The 17,836-nt window shown below is 41.5% G+C and overlaps 1 protein-coding gene across 1 annotated transcript in view; it reads left to right on the forward strand.

The window, feature by feature from the left end:
- The window catches only part of cacna1g (calcium channel, voltage-dependent, T type, alpha 1G subunit), a 224,855-nt gene that overhangs the window by 73,371 nt on the left and 133,648 nt on the right, over window positions 1–17,836 (forward strand). Inside the window, exon 2 of the mRNA XM_030077890.1 lies at window positions 3,514–3,625. Coding sequence (XP_029933750.1) covers window positions 3,514–3,625 — 112 coding nt within the window. The remainder of the gene's footprint in view (window positions 1–3,513; window positions 3,626–17,836) is intronic.

Consider the following 17,836-nt stretch of genomic DNA (forward strand, 5'->3'; position numbering starts at 1 on the left):
TCTGCTTTTTACACGTGGGCCCAAGGGCAGCGAGAGCGTCTGCCAAGTTCACAGCACTTAACTCATCCGCCTTAAAGAAAAAAAAAACAAAAAAAAACTGTGCTTCCTTGCTATAGTCTCGAAGTATGGAAGAGATGAAAAATGATTTTCTTTTGGTTTATAGGTCCATGCATCACTTTGGCAGGGTTCCCTCCTGACCCTGGCGTAAAATTTCGTGACTGTTGCATGATTTTCCGTAACTAAATCAGAGTGCTCCCATGACTTTTTTTTTTTTTTTTTTTTTAATGGTGTTGATCGGCTCACAAAAGCTGCGAAGGAGTGTACAGTCTGGCTCCAACTATAGCTGTGGAGAAGTGTCTATATGGTGTATGAAACCATCTGAAAAGCACCAGCTAGTGCAACAGATGTGTGAAACAAGTTGTCCGTTCCTGTCAGCTGGCCTCTCTCACAGGTTGTCCACCTCTTGTTCCCATCTGCCTCTGCCTATTGATTATTACTTAGGGCGGCCTCACCAGGCCAGATGCCAGCTTTGCTAATTGACACAGAGTGCAGACAGACGGACAGACAGACTGATAATAGGCTTTCAACCATAGATCATTATAATGCCTTCAGTGAAACACTTTGTCGATAGGAACACCAGGCACTGATGACACTTAACTTTAATTGACAATTCACAGCAATGGCGCTGAATGACATTATTCCTTTGGTAGTTTACTGTGATGATATTGACACTGACGCCATCGTTTACCCCGCTCATGTTGATGGGGTTGAGTCGTCTTCCTGAAGGTGGGAATGGTAGTTTAGCAAAAAGCATCATTTGTGCTGAGCTACTGCTACGCTGGGACATTCAGTGATTTTTTTAATAATTGTAGTAATAAAAATAATAAAAGTCTCTGTGCTTTTAATCTTGTGTAAATCTGCAATGTTTTTAATTTGTAAAGTAAAAATTCCAGCACAATTGGCCTATACTGTAAAGTAGGCCAATTGACTTGGTAAAGTCAGGAGTCCCTTGCTAATCCAAATTGAACTCTTGGATATTTCAGTTAATTTGCTCTTGGCATGCAATTTCGTTTTCGTCTTCTTCTTTTTTCTAAGTGCACAATTTCTATTTTCCTGCTGTTGTGAGAAATAGAGGCAGCTGTGGAATCTACAGAGGAAGGATTTGAGTGCATTTTTAGCACAAACTTCAAGGGCTACAGCACACTTTCCCAGAGCTCGGGGGAAAACAAAGATTCATCACTGAACAGAGAAAGAGGAAAATGTAGTCAATAACTTGCAGGCTTTGACAGTGCGAATGCCTCCTGGCTCATGTTTAGGATGAATATATATGCTGTTTATGCTGAAAATATATCCTTGTTCAACTGGAGAGCCAATGAGGCATCACAGGCGTTTTGCATCTCTTTGCTCTGCATGGCCTCAGTTTTTTGGTTCCTGTTTGATGACCATGAGGCGCTTAATTCCTCCCGTCCTGACTGTGCTTTTTAATTGTGTCCCTTTGGACACGCTTACGATGCGTTTTGTGCATTCTCCAGTGTGCTGCATTATCCTCTGCAAACAACAATGTTTTCCAGATGCCCAGATCATTATCCAGCTAATGCGACTGTGTTTTCCTTGTGGCCACAGATTCAAATTCACCACCAGCTCCGTCTCTGTTATTTATGAATCCTACTGAATACTGTAGTGGCATTACCAATGGAAATGAGTGTTCTGCACTAAGCCAATACCCTGTGACAGTTCAGTTTGAATTGAATTTGCTGGAAGAAGTGTTTTCACACTCCTTTACCTGTGATGTCAATCTGACGTGCAGCCTCAGTGACAAAAGAGAGAAGGGTTTGCTTCCAAAATATATTTTTTAGAGAGAATAACAAAAGCTCTTTCAGTATCTTGTAAAATATGCACAACATTTTTTTTTGTAAATTCAACAAAAGTGTTTGTCAGAAAAGGGGGGAGATGCTGAGGTCCACAGCTCACTCATTATTTCTATTTATATCACTTAGATTTTCAAAATTGCATTAATTTATGCTTTTTGATCTTTACAAATCTGTGCCCTCATATCATTTCCATCAGTTTGATATGACTTGCTGTGCTGTCCACTATGAATTTACTGTATATGAGCCTTAAAAAGTAGTAAAACTGGCTTTATCCCCCACTCAGTCTCTTGTATGGTGTCTGGTTTCGGCAGAGAATTGTTCCTGATCAAATACTGGGATCAGTAATCGCAAAAACAGGATGTGGATTTTCATATTGATTGATATTCTGCTGTGAACCAGCAAGCTGCATGCATTGGCTTGTTTGATCAGCATGAAAGGGCGAAGTTGAAAGCCCAGGTTTCAGTCTTGTTGTTCTGCAGCAGCCCCGTCCGGCAGACGGTATTTGTGGCGGCTGTGTTGCTGTGCTGACCCAGCTGCATTATGGGTCAGCACGATGAATGAGCCAGCGGCGGCTAACGCGATAAAAGACGGACAGGTCGTTTGTCCTCGCAGCCTGCACACACTCACACATACAGATAAAAAAACACAGTTTCCCTTTTAACACACTTCTGACAAACACACACATACACGTGCGCACACACACACACATGCTTGGATGACAAACAGTCTGTTCCTTTTAACATTGTTATCCAGGGTTATGAGTGTGGCTGCAATAGCAGTCTATAACATGTGTGGACGTGTGTATGCATGTGTGTAACATGTGTGTATCTGAGTGTGTGTGTGTGCATGCATTTATTTCAGCGATATCAGCTTAATGTGGCTTTATAGATAAACTGTTTAGTCTCATCATTGATTGGTGTCACACAGCGCGGCTGGCGTTTAGCCTAACCACATTTGGAATGCCCACTTCTACTTCGCGCTCAATAAATTGCATGTGCTATGCATCAAGATGTCTTCACGAGCGCTCACTCACACACCGGATGCCTCCTCCTCCTCTTAGTCAGCCTACCGGTCTCTCAGCATCTGCTCCAATTGTCTTTTTTGCCTCGCACAGTCGTTTTAAAATGCCCTCACCGACAGTTTGAACACTTTCCAACATGCCTCGCAAACAAATCTTTGGTTAACTGGGGGAAAGGGGAATAATGACTGCCTCTAAGAATGGGCAGAGGTGGGCTTTCCTTCGCCCCGGGATTCCTCTGCTACTCGTTTTTTCCCCTTAAACACTTTTTTTGGTGGCTAGTTGGGCTTGAGGAGATAATCGTGCATCACTTTGTCACAGGCCCTCCTCTTCAGAGTGGCTGAGAAATTTGAATGGGATAATGATGTCACTGGAGAAAGCCTGGAGGAATACATATTTGTTCAACTTTGTGCCTGTCAATGCAAGCATATGCCTCTCCCTTGCATCTCAAGCGCTGTGAACTCAAACAGCACACATGCATGTACTACTGTCCAACTGAATATTGGCACTGGTAATCATGAAAATGTGGGTGCCAACAGTGCATCATCTTGTGTTTTTGCTTCATGTTTTCTTCATGTTTGCTTCAATTCAATTTGCTTATATTCCTTAACTGCTGTCCTGCACGTGGTTCGAGCGAGCGTCCATGCTGGTGATCCTGCTGAACTGTGTGACCCTGGGAATGTTTCATCCCTGTGAGGACATCGTCTGCGACTCTGAGAGGTGCAGGATCCTGCAGGTAAGACCCATCTTTGGCTTAACGTATCATGCATTGAATGTTTCTCTGGTTGCCAATCTTCAAGCAAGATGTCTTACAATGGGGTGAGAGGATGTTCAAAGAAAGCACACATTAGAGACATCACAACCAGATACACAGACTTATCACCAGAGCGCCAAAAGCAGAGTGATGACTGGAAAACAGCAGACATTGCAGTGAGGCAAACCACTCCATTTTGCATGGTAGATCACAAGGCAGCACTTGCAGTGTGCCAACACAGGCAAATAACAAGCACAGACACTGAAACTCTGTGTTTCAGAGATATTGGTAAAATAGTCACAGAGAATGCCTTTGATAAAGTCTCAGAACGAGGCGGCCAAACAATATTTTCCATCATACCTGGCTTTTGCAGCTCGCTACGTTTCCATTATCTCAAATGAAAGTAAATCACAGTATCCTGTGCAGACATTTCTATTCATTTATGGATCTCCTTAAGCCTTACAAATTCAAATGACAGGGCATTGTTGTGGAAAAACTCTTTTTTAAACAGAGGATGAAAAACACGTTTCTTTCTGGGTTGGATCAGGGAATCAAAGGGGGGATGAGGAGCAGCAGAATAGATCTGTGTTATCTGGCATTGTTCAACTTGTGCAGTGGAGGGATAATTCATGCTTCCAAATAGATTGAATCAGAAGAAAGTCGTCTTATTTTCTTGTCCACTGACTCAGTAAAATTGAGGAGTTTCATTTTAAAATGAGATATCCATCGTTTTTTTTTTTGTTTTTTTTTTAAATGAGACTTGTGCCAAAAATATGAGTGTCGGCATAAAAATGAATCACTATGAAGTGCTATCGAAGTTATTGGCTAAAACAAAAACCCTTTATGACAGACGAGCAGGATTTCTAACTTTGACAAGTTTTTATTTTTTAATGGATATGTCAATCCTTCATCATTTTCTTTGACAGAACTGAAACCTGTGTGTGTAAGACATTATCCTGACTCATTTCCCCTCATTATCCTCTTCAACACTGCTCATCCCATTGGAGAGTTCGTCATTAGAAATGCACGCTGCTTTGTTCAAACCCACAGAGCTTTACAAGAAATTCTAGTGGAGATCCCGAGGCTTCCAAAGATACCAAATATGTCCTGTTGAATTCCAGAGAAATGTGTATAAAAAGATGCACAAGACATCTCGATATTTTCTATTTGATGTAATGCTGCAGCCATTTCACTCAATATAAGCACGATCTAACTTCAAGCATTGCAACCTGCAGATACTAAATTTGTATGTGACACTTCCATCCAATATGGGATTTTTTATTTTTTTTTTTTTCTAAACTTAAAACTACCTCAGGGAAAATTGATTGGAGAATGAGTTATCAATTGTAAAGGACACGCAGATAAAAAGTAGCAGACATGTCAGAAATATTCACACTTTGCATAAAATGCCTGATATTTTGTACATTCAGCACATACTAGACCAGTTAAAGGAGGAGAGGAGATGAGACTGAAGGAGATGAGTGGAAAAAGTCAAGAGGGAGGAGGCAAACCATTGCAAAGGAAATGAAAAAGGTGTTAAAAATTACATCCGAGGAGAGGGCCGATGAAAAGGAGCTAGCAGGAGAGCAGAGGATATGAAAGGTGAGCTCGGAACAGGAGAATAAAGCATCGGAGAGGAGAAAAAGGCCAGAAACAGCGAAGAAAAAGAGAAGTGGAGGTTTGAGGCTGCTGTTGCTAGGGCAGGCTGAACCCTGCGTCCCTCTGCATCGCTCCGCTCAAGGATATGAGATCTGATTTAATTCAGTGGTTCTCTTCTGCAGAGCGCAGATGAATGTACAGCCTAGAGGTTAAATGCACTCTCATCAATTCCACCCTCCCTCCCTTTCAGTCCTTCCATCTCTGCCTCACCCCTTTGCCATCTCCACAGCTATGTCTGACAAGATCTTCAAGACAGGCAACCTTCACACTCACATCTCTCTCTCTCTCACCTCTGTCCTGTGCTTGTTTGATTAGTTTCCCATTCTCAAGAGCGTACCCTCACACCTTTTTGCTTGCTTTCTCCACACACGTCTGCATTCCTATTCTCGCTCACACTCCCTCTGTGTGATTTTCTGACTGCCTCGTCTTCCTTCGCTACTTTCTCATCGCTTGCCCTCCCAGTCTCTCCATCTCAGTGGCTGCTGTGGTTGACTTCAAAGCTGCATTAGGCAGTTTCGCACGTTGGTGGTTCCAAATGGGAAACTGTTTGAATTTTGTGGACCTCAATAGCCATAAATCATGTAATGCCACTTCTTTAAACCGTGCGCTCCTCTGACCTAAATTTGTTGCAGGAGATGATGAAAAGTTTCAGTTGTCTTTGGTGAGTCCAGCTCCTTATAAATGGAGAGCTCTCTCGCTGCTGTTTAGGAGATGCTTTTACATGTTGGTCTTAAAGGAATTCAACACATTTTTTGGGAGTTTGTCCTGTCATCATGGGATGAGAATTTACACAGTACACTCACCACTGTCTTCCCAGTAGATTGTGTTCACTGGTGCTCTATGCTAACATGTTAGCATGCATGCATGATGACTGATAGCCTTCAAGCACTCGTAGGCAATATCATATTTATAGTAATTAGGAGTTAACAAGCACATGAACCTCAAACTTGTAATTACCAATGGGAAAGTGCTTAATGATGCCCATATGTCATCTGTGCTTTTCATTCTGCCACTGATATAAAAAGCATCTCAAGAATGTGTGTGTTTTTGTAATTATATAACAAAATCGGGTTTCAAATGATGTCCTTTTTTTGACATTAGGTTGCTATGGCAAGCCAATATGTCTGGCCAAAGCATGCGAACGCCTGGGAAGTTGTAAGCAGGCGTTCCAGTGTTAATAAGAGTTTCTGAGCTGCACTTGAAGGCAGAGAGAGACTAGGTGAAATGTGTTATCATATCTTAAACTAGCAGAGACAACTTTCCCTGGTTCTACAGGAAATCAACTTGTCGGGCAAAGGCAGGCTGTGTACAGCTCAAAATCACTATGCAGTGAATGGATTCGTGTTTGCTCATTTGAAATAATTCCCTAAATAAACCTGGCAACATCAGCTATATTGATTAATGATATTTTTTTAATTAATGAGACTACAGAGCATATAACAAATGCCACAAAAGGTCAACCTCCTTACATTAGATGATGCTAACCACTACTGTCACCCAACATGTGAATGTTAAAATGTTCACGTTGAGCACCAGAGCAAATGATCTAAAAGGGACACATGGATGATGTTGGTGTCTTTGTTCTCACTGCTTAATGAGTAAATCAGCAAATGGCCGAAAAAAAAAAATGCTCAATTGTTTTGCTTTGTCACTTAGTTATCTTAGCAGTGAAAAAAAAAAAAAAAAAAACTTTCTCTGCAGTATTAAAGGCCTGTGGCCCTAGATGTGGTCTGTGCTGTCAACCTGGCCCTGTTAGCATCAGGGCTAATGAGGGAGTTTAATCAGGCCAGTTCATGGCAAAGGAAGCTTTCCTCCACTGATGCAGCTAAATGAGTTCTCATCTCCTGACACAGCTAATGGTTACAGTAATGATCACATGCCCTTGTGTGACCGCAGGACAGGGCGGAAGATGGCCCTCGCGGTGTGAGTGTGCATATTTGGAGGTTTGTCCTGGGGCATGATGGAACTTTTTTTAAAATGCCACCAGAAAATCACTTTTAATTCATTTATTTTCAGCTCTATCACTTCATGTCCAGATAATATCAGTGGCAATGTGACTGAGTAAGCTAAGAGATTATTATGGGACTTTATTTAGTTAAATTACATATTCATCAAATGGCATGAGTGCTGTTCAAGACACAAGTTTGAAAGTAAGTTTTGAAAGTAAGCGAGTCAGTTGTACTGTATGTGAGGATTACAGTCCTATGATATAATTTACCACCAAAATGACTTTTAGCAGTGGCTGGCGACTGACTATAGATTATTGTTTAATTGTTTGTAATAAATGGTTAAACATGAGTCACCAACCTAGCGGCTTAAATGGAACACTGGTCCTAAATGCCCTCCACTGTTCAGATTTTTTTTTTTTCTCTTAAGATACTGTATCCAAATATGTTTCTGCTGATTTTCTATTATAAATTAATCTTTGCTCCCATAATAAAAACTACAAGCTCAAATGTGAAGTCACTTAAGCTAAGTGCTACAACTTGCCATCTGTTCTTCTGTTCATAACACCACGCTTTCTAAAGTCAGTGATTGATCTTGATTAGATTTCATTTGCTCAAATTAGGACTGCGACTACGTTCTAACACTTCCTTGCTCATGTATTTGCAAAAAACACTGCATGGTGCATGCATTTATTCAGGGTTTCTCACTCCTCTCATGCTTTTATCCCTACTGATAAATAAACCATGAAGGACTAAAGACTAGAAAAGAGCACGTTGGAGGAGGAATGATAAAAATGCAGGGCAGGATAAGTAAAGATTTAGCCGATGGAGTAGCTACAAAGAAATGTCACCTCTCAGTAGCAGTTTTCATGTTGAGGATAGTCTCTTTTTCCCCTGCAGGAGAGATTTCAGCAGAATGCTTTCTGCTCTGAATGTTAGAGCGCACACTTAACCCTACACCGCTCTCCCCCCAGCTACAGTATAAGACGATGACTGTGGAGAGCTAATGAAATCATTGGCAATACAAAGGGAACACTGGGTTACAGCAGACACACACACACACACACACACACACACGCACAAGAGAAAGAAAGAAAGAGAGAGAAAGGAGCTGGGAGTTGGCAGGCAGAAGAAGCAGTAGATTTAGATTCTCTACTAAGATGCAGCTAGTGACATTTGTCTGGAGCCAGAGTGCTGCTGTTATGGGGAACTGTGGAGCTTCCAAGCCTGAGTGGAAAATGCACACACACACACATGGGCACACACACACACATACACATACTGAATCACTCCCACTTTAGCCTGGCACGTGTTTGGAGGATGAAGCAAGCACAGATTTTGGTTCGTCTGAGGGTGTATGGGTCTATGCATGGTTGCTTGAGTGTGTGTGTCTATGTGTGTGTGTGTGTGTGTGTGTGTATGGGAGTGTGTGTCATTACCTCTGCAGCTATGAATGGGCCTGATTGAGCTGAAAAGTCTGTCTCACAATATTATCTCCCTCCACCTGTGGGGAGTGGATCTCAACTGAATGGCACATTACAGTTACCCTGCCGTATTGTACTCACCACATGAGGCATGCTCCGGCTTCATCAGTGTGTACAAGTGTCTGCCTCTCTGTCTACAAGTGTGTGTATGTGTGTGTGTGTTGTGTGTGTGGCCGTGTGCGTATGTTGAAGCATCTGACCTCTGTGATAATAGCATTCAGACTTCCGACAGGCAGAATTAGCATACATAGTGGCAGAGATTTATTTTGGGGAGAAGGCTGCAGGGAAATGTTTCCCAGAATTGATGGCACCTTTTGTTTCAGCCATAAAAGGAAAAGAAAAGAGAAAGAAAAGGGAAAAAAAAAAAATCAGTGCTATCTCTTAAGATGCCCTTTGCTTAAAATGGGGGGATGAACACAGCCAACCAAATCTCACAAAACTGTGAGAAATGACCACAACGTCTTAATAACGCGTTTCGTGGTGGTGCCGCGCAGTGGGTTTTTATTTCAGCAGCACAGAAGCAATGCCAAGACAAAGTTCCTGTGTTCTCTCCATAACCGTGTGTTTATTATTGTCACTATGACAAGTATTTTAACCAACCCATGACCTTCTCCTATCCTTAACCAAGTAGTTTTGATGCCTAAGCCTGATCAAACTGGGGCCGTTTTGTGTGTTTTGTCTATGCACATGCGCACTCTTTGGCATGGTGATGGCATGGAATTGTAACGCAACCAGTTAATGCGTTATGAAGACATTATCTCACAAATTTCTTTGAGATCACATTGAGCACAGCAGTCACACAGGGCCAAGGATCACATTCTCTTTCAAAAGTAAGTGTGTGAGCCAAGAACAAAGACAGACTTTCACTAGATTCGGTCTTTAGTTGTGTGGATTCAGGGGAGTCATGTAATGGGTCGCCTAAAGCACAAGAGGGATTCGATATCCAATTCAAAAAGGCTTTCATGCTTCCTGCTCTAAACACCTGGGCAACAACAGCAGTTTGTTTGGAATAAACAGAAGAGCTGGATAGATAGCATGAACAGTGATTGCCACCATGGCTGAGAAGGCAAAGAAAAGAGCGCCACCTACAGAAACTCAGACTTCATCAGCAGAAAATCCAAGGAAAAAACAGCCTCACCCACACTGGTTGAGTGACAAGTGATCTGTGGGAAGTGCAGAAACACCACTGCAATGAACACTTAGCGAGACAGAGGCAACAGTGCAGCAACAGTGTCGGGGGTAATGCATTAGTGTGTAGCATGTTGCAGTGCTCAGCTTCTTTGCGGTAATTAGTAATTTAAGATGTTAGTTTTAAAATTTTTGTAATCCGTTATTAGTGACTTATTGAAATTCTGTGGTGTCATGATCAGATAACACAATGGAAATTGAAACAAACACAATCTGCTTATCAAGCTGCTTGGTGTAAATGAGCTATAAATGAGATTGCCTCAGTGTTTTAAAAACAAAGCAACCATCTTGCATTGCATTTTAATTTAGTGATCAACAGCACACTTGGCCGCACAAGGCATGCTGCTACAGCAACATGACAACCCCAAAACACTTTACCACAGTGATTTTCAGAGTGGGCCTCCCCTCAAATAAATCTTAGAAAAAGGTGGCCCTCTTATCTTAGCTGAATTCCTGGATGTCTGTGGGATCATGTAGCTGCTATTTGATCCAACAGACATTCAACAATTGAGCCAAAAGAGCCTAATATTGCTGTTCAACATAACTGCACACAGAAAAAGGGTCCACTGTAGGTTAATAGAATTACCCAGACCTATCTGTAAACTATCTCTTTAACCAAATGACAGATATTTAGGATATTGTGCAGGTTTATTTTGATTACTAATAAAAAAAATCAGTTTAAAAGAGATTCTTAGCCTTTTAGCCTTTTTTTTTTTTTTTGTGAGTCTCCCCTAAAACTGTCAAACAGCCTCCCACTTTGAAAACCTCGACTATAACAAGTTAAGAGTAACTTCATAATGAAGGTAACATTTTAGGGTTTGAAAGTGAAGTAACTAATTACTTTTGATAGTAACTTTACCCAGCCCCTCCCAGCCACAAACATGAAAACAATCAGTGAACATGTTTGAAGTGAACATGAAGTGGAGACCCTTTAGACTCACCTGACGAAAACACACATACACATAATTTATCCATCAGTTACACAGTCAGAATCAGGTCAGCCCAGCTAGCAGGAAAATATGTTAGCATTTTTTTTTTTTTTTACATTTCTGCACACCAAGAATACGTTGAAAGCCACGTTTGCAAGTTTTATGATGTAGTATAAACTGAGTGTTTATACTGCATCATATTAGTTTAAGTGACAAACATTTCCTAACCTTAAACAAATAGTGTTGGTGCTTAACAAAGCTAATAAAAAGCAAGCAGAAGTGCTAATGAGCTTACATTGATATACCAGTGTATTTGTTGGTTTACAGAAATGTAAAAGGGCAACATTTTATTCTGGTGACTGGTCTGACCATATAGACTCAACAGTTAAGTTGTGTGCTTACCACATGTTTTTGTCACTTCAATCAACCCTCAATAGTTTTGGGTGGTGCACCTTAAAGAAACAAGTTCCATCTCTTAGGCTACGCAGGAAGTTCTCTTAAACTAAAAGCCAAAAGCGACCCTTTATGGATTCATTGCCGGATATTTACCTACAGTAGACTGTGCTAATTTACAGAGACATGCACTAATATTAAATTATTATAGCCCGTGTGTGTTTTTAATGCCCAGATCTTGACTGCTTGCTTTGAGTCGGCGCACTTTTCACTCAGCGACATACTGTATCTAATAGACGCTTTGACACTTAGGGAGTGAGCATTTGGAGAGAGCTGAGACGAGTCATCAGGGAGTATTTTAAGTGCACTCAGCATTAGTGATTAAGTGCACTTAGAACATAAAGGCTCAGTTCAGGAGGTGACGACGGGGGAGTGAAATGTTGGCACTCGCGTGGCACATTGATAACATGCAACGCGGCTCGGTGTGTTTTGGTGTATGTGTGTGTGTGTGCCTGTTGGACGCAAGTGTTTACATTCACTCTCAGGCAATGTGAGAAGTAACATGGGCGTTCACACACATACACGCGCATGCACAAACACACACAGGGCTGTTAAGATGGTGTGTGTGCTGTCACTCTTTAGGGTGGGAGGTTCATACACACTGAACACACGTGCCTGACCAAGTACCACTTCACAGGGAGTGTTTATGTGTGTGTGTGTAATGGCATTACTGCATTTGTGTGCACTTGAATGTGCATTTGCATACATGCTTGAGTGCATAAATGTGTCCGTGTGTGTGTGTGTGTGTGTGTAGGGTCAAATGCAAGTTTAAAGAGACAGGCATACATACTCATTCACAAACATACAGAGACAAACACACTTATAAGGTTAAACAAACATACACACACAAATGTGCACTCGTAAAAATACACTTACATGGTTTCATATGTACATAGACATTTAATAACACACACTTACTGTACATGATCACACACACACTTAAACATAGACAGAAATAAACTATTTGATTACTCACACATGCATGCACATATACACACAAGCACTTATATCGCATACATGCAGACGCAAACTTATATTACTCACGTACACACACACACACACACACACACACAACGTGGCCCTGCACAATGAGGGAGACTGTGGGAGACATAATCACAGTAATAGGGGAGTGATACATCTTCCGTGGGAGAGAGAACGGGGCAGTGGGAGAAGGAGATAAGAAGGAGATAAAGATGAGAGAGATGAGGGGCGAGAGAGAGAGAGAGAGAGAGAGAGAGAGAGAGAGAGAGAGAGAGATTGCAGTAGCTCACACAGGAATCCCATCCAGCTGTTTCTTCCTTCAGGGAGAGGAGAGTGGGAGAGGCGATAAGAGTGATGGATAAAAGAGGATGACAGCAAAAGACAAAGTTTGTGTCGCACCACTTGAGTTTTATCAAAGCCAGAGGAAGTTTGAGGATATTTGAAGAGTGCATGTATTTGGAAAAGAGGATGTGTTGTAATCTAAAATGTAAGGACGCTATGTGTAGTAGTTTTGGTATATATTATAGCATTAAAACAGTGCTACTTTGTCTTTAAAGTAAGACTACATTTCCCATAAACCCAACCTGGGTGATTTTGTTCCTCTGTGCACATTTGGTTTTCTCCTTGGCTTTACTGAAGGGGACAAACAGGCTGGAAGTGATTTCTCTATATGTCCTCCACCATCTGTCATTGTTGTTAGTATGTTGGAAACCTCTAGCTCTGTTTGTGTTGGAAGAACACTGTCCTCTTCCTGTTTCATGCTGTAAAGCCACACCCCCTTTGTACCACAAAGCAGTTTCCCCTTACTGCTGTAAAACCCTGCAGACGTTCTGTGAAATCCAACTCGATGGCAAATAATATATTTATATTATTATAGTATTGCAGGTGGCGCGAGACTGCCAGTCTTCTCAGCTATACAGGTGTTGTTTGTTTATGGTAATTATAAGAATGTCCCGGGGCGCCCCGGTGTCTCGACAGATAAGAGTGTGTACCACTTGTTAAGGCTGAGTCCTTACTGCAGTGTCCTGGGTTTGAATCTGGCCTCAGGCTATTTGCTGCACATCATTCCCTCTTTCCCCTGCCGTTCCTGTGTCTCACTCTGCTTTGACTGTCAAATAAAGCAGAAATGCCAAAAAAAAAAAGTTATACCAATGTCCCACCACCATGATTTTTTGATGTTTAATATTACATATGGCAGCTTTAGGGCCTTTTCACACCTGGAAGTCCAAACCGAGGTTCATATTTTTGTTACATTCTATACAAATTTGATCCATTTAATTTTGGTTTCACACTGTAACTTACGCTTAACTTTACATAACTATGTGCTGTCGTCATCGCCCACATGGTGACTGCATCTCTATACTTGATTAATCTGTAGACGGTGTTGGCATGTTGTCAGTTTGGCAGGAGCCTTCTATTGCCATTTGAATTAATGAAGAAAAATGAATGAACACATTCATGTTGTTGCTTCTGTAATAATATCATTATGGCGTTACTATCAGCAGTTTGCGCCATATTTCAGTTAAAAGCTTGGTTTCCTCCTCTCCTTATGTGCTACCGCGGCTCATTTTCCTTTTTCTGGTTCTGACAAAAGCCTGTAATTGGTCCAAAAGTCCAAACCATCCAAAAAAATGTTTTCACAATAGAGATGAACTGAATCGTGCTTCACTTTGATCTGGACTGAGCCCGCCTCTTTTCACTGGTTGGGCTGTTTTCACACTGTAGTTTGATCCGTTTTTTAGTCTGGACCAAACAAAGTAGGTGTGAAAGGGCCTTTAATGAAGACCTTAATAAAGCCTTTAAAGCATAAATCTGCAACTATTTTTCTCCGTTGTGGCAACCTATAGGCTGAAAGCATTTGTGTTTTTGTTTGCCATCCGACACACACGTTCTTTGGTTGGTCTTTTCTTGAAAAAAATCCTTTGACTCGCAGGAAGTGACATGTTTTTTTTTTTTTTTTTCCTCCCAGCAGCAGATAAAGTGGTTTGTTTTGAAGAAGAAATTGGTAGTTCACACAAGCAGCGATAGCCAGCAAGAACAGAGCACCATCTTCAAAAACTCAAACTTCATCAACAGAGAATCCACAGAGAAAGACGTCACAGTCCCTCCCGAACTGTGTGATTGGCAGGAGATGTCTGAAGTGCCGTGCAAAAACACCACAGCTATGAGCAGTCAGCACCAAAGACAGAAATTAAATTAAAAGAGAAAACGAGCATTCCACTTTGAAGTGATTTTGAGCGATGATATGTCGTTTAAATTATTTTCTGTTTGCCAATGAACATTCAATAACCAGACACGCTTTTCATTATCTGATTCATCGCCTAATTTTGCCTCTTCTCAATTACTGTGGAGTCATTTTTCAGTGTCTCAACAGTTTTAAATTGGATTGACTCGCCACAAGTTGTTCTCTTCTCTCATTTGTTGGCCCATTTTACACTTGAGGGGCTGTCATGCCAAATAAAGACCAATTTTGTGAGACTGCATTGAATGGGGATTATCTGTGATAGCATAACACATTTTTTTTTTTCCATTTTCACAGTTTGACTACTCAGATTTTTGTATTTTCCTTTTGTTCAAAAAGAGCCACAAAATAGTGGACAATTTTTATTGAATTGAAAGGATTTCAAAAAAAAAAAACCTCCTTTGGTAACCCAGTGAGACAGAGACAAAGAGAGGGAGAACGCAGTGGAGGGTAGAAATTAGAGAGTGTGTGAGCGTTGAAGCATTCAACACAGGCCACTGGTGTCTGTTCCCTTGGAGGCAGGCATGGGTGTGTGTGTGTGTGTGTGTGTGTGTGTGTGTGTGTGTTTAAGGCTTCCCTACTCTCCACATGGAAGGAGAGAACCAGTGAACCATGACGAAGGAGTCTCTTTCACATACGCACACTATTCAGCATTCTGGTAAATTCTCAGCTTGGTGGCAGGACACCTCGTCGATTTGAGGCTGGTAGAAAGAAGAAGAGGAATCCCTTTTTTCTCTGAGTGTGTGTGCGTGCGCATATCTGCATGCAGGCTCGCCTGTTTGATGTGGTAGCTTTGATGTAGCTTTTGCTATGCATATGTTGGGATATTAAAGACAGACGTTGTTCACAGGGATCATGCTGCATGTTTCACGCTCCACTGATGTGTGATATCAGTTTAGGGGAATCAATATCATGATTGCAGGTTGTACTACATCCATCTGCTGCGCCACCAGTACACACAATGGGAATGCCTCAGGCCAGAATGTCCTGTTGACTTAGATGAATTGAGTCCCAGCTTTGTAAAGCTTGTGTGTTTGTGTGTATGTGTGTGTCTGTGCATGGAGAGAGGGAGGCGGGATGCTTGAGCTGGCTGACATCAGCTTCAATTTACCAACACAGCCTGAAGTCTCGGTCCCATGTTGCATATGTTCCTTGGGTGTTTATGCAGTTTTTGTGTGTGTGTGTGCGTGTCTGTACATTGTGCATGCATGCTTGCACTGTATATGGTGTAAAAGAGTGTATGAAACAGTGTGTGCATGCATGCGTTTAGGTATATGTGTTTGCAAAGGTGTGCATGTGTGTTTCTCGTCCTGTTCGCCCAAGGCCACAGGGGTTTCTTATATTAAGGTGTCTGCAGCCATGCAGGCTTTATCTAATGCAAAATAGATGAGTAATTACTTCCCAGCAGAGCCAAGAGAAATGGCCTCTCCATTAAACAAAGGAGGGGTGAGGGAGAAGGATGAAGTAGTGTAGGAGAAAGCAATGCCGAGATTTTATTTCATACAGCCACCCCCAACCCCTCCCCCAGCCCTGCACCCGCCGCATACTGGATTGCAACATCTGTCAAAAGTTGGGGTTTCTTGTTATTTTTTTCAGCAGACTGTTGATTTGCTGTCTTATCTCTCATGCTGGGTTTCCGAAGTGATAGATGATGTAACAATTGCGTTTGGTATTTACCCCACATCCAGTGAACTTGAGGGGGAGGGCTCATGATCGGTGTGTGTCCATTGGCCGCACAGTGCCATCACTTCCAAATGGCCCCCCCCCCCAAGATTTGGTGGGAGGTTGGTCATGGGTGAAGGAAGAACTAGCTAACTTTTTAAAACCATGACCAAAAGAGTGCATAGTAGTGGACGTGGACTACCACAAAAAGTCACAGAATTTTTCCAATGGATTAGTATAACACTGCAAAACTTTGATTCAATGTTTGTCCTGGGCGAAGGAAAAACATATTAAATTATCACACTGATTGGGCCACACCCACCTCAGTTTTTGCAGTTTCTCTAAAGGCGGTCTTGTGGGAGGTCCTCTGACTCGGTGTGAAGCTGCTGACGAGTTAAATGACACACGGTTACGCCCACTTCTGATTACACTCTTTATTACAGATTCTGGACCAGAGCTATTAGCTCCACTGTATCTCTGTTGCTCCTGATCATAAAGGGGGGCAGGGTCATGTGGGGGGTGAGAGGCCTGGGGGGAGTGCATTATTTATCATTACTATTTTGCCTCGGGAGAACACTACACCACAAAAACATGTCTTAAAAAGTAACATCATCATAGCATCTAAAGTTTTTTTTTTCCACGAAATAACTATGAAAGCTCTTTCACTAAGGGTGATAATTTCACTTGTTTCCAAAGCAAGGTAGCATTTTCTTGATAGCAATGGAGTGATCTGCCTTACTTTGGCTTGTTTTAATATATTGGCACTGGCCTCTAAAAAAATAAAAGCAGAATATTCTGCCAGTGGGCAAATGAGGTGAGAAAAAAAAAAATGAGACCAAATAAGAGGACAACTGAGGGACATTTTTTTTTCTCCAGTAAACACACAAACACTCACACTCAACACTGATCAGAATTGCACTCATTTTCAGAACAGTGGACTCTTTGTACATTTACTATGGTAGTGCTCATTGTATAAACCAGTAACAGTGGTAGTACAATGTGAAAAGTCATGACACTGACATTGTCCATATAAAACAAAAATAAAACCAGCGTATGATCTAATTTAAGACATGCTACCAGTACAACATGTGTTTGTACCATGGATTTCATAAATACAGTTCTTGGTAGTGTGGCATCTATACCATTGTGTTACTGTTTTTCATTAGTACCTTTGTTCTTTGGTGAAATAGAAAGAAATAGAATATGGTTCTTAGGCTATCTGAGGACTAGAGCCTCAGATAGCCTACTCAACAATTCAAAGAAAACTTTGCTGAAATGACTGAACAGCCATGTGCTTTTCTTCCTCTTCTTTTGGGGGACTTTGCATTAATGAACAATCTGCTTTGCGCCTCCCCTGCCTCTTTGGCATAAGCGCATGCTGTATAAAACATCTGGAGCCATGTATGATCGGTAAATTAGGGAGTTAGCCTTGGGCAGCTCTTTGCTAAAGAAACTGTTTGGGTATTTTTGTGTTGACACTGTATGCACTTGATGTTAGCTCAAAGTGTTGGGTAAAAAAAAAAAAAAAAAAAAAAAAAACTTTGGGATTTTCTAGACAAACTATCCGAATGCATTCTAAAGATAGTCTCACTGGGACGGATGAGGAAGATCTGAGAGCCGCATATGCGCATGCACACAAACATACATAT

The sequence above is a fragment of the Myripristis murdjan genome, chromosome 19 (genome assembly GCF_902150065.1).
Source record: "Myripristis murdjan chromosome 19, fMyrMur1.1, whole genome shotgun sequence".
Lineage (NCBI taxonomy): Eukaryota > Metazoa > Chordata > Actinopteri > Holocentriformes > Holocentridae > Myripristis > Myripristis murdjan.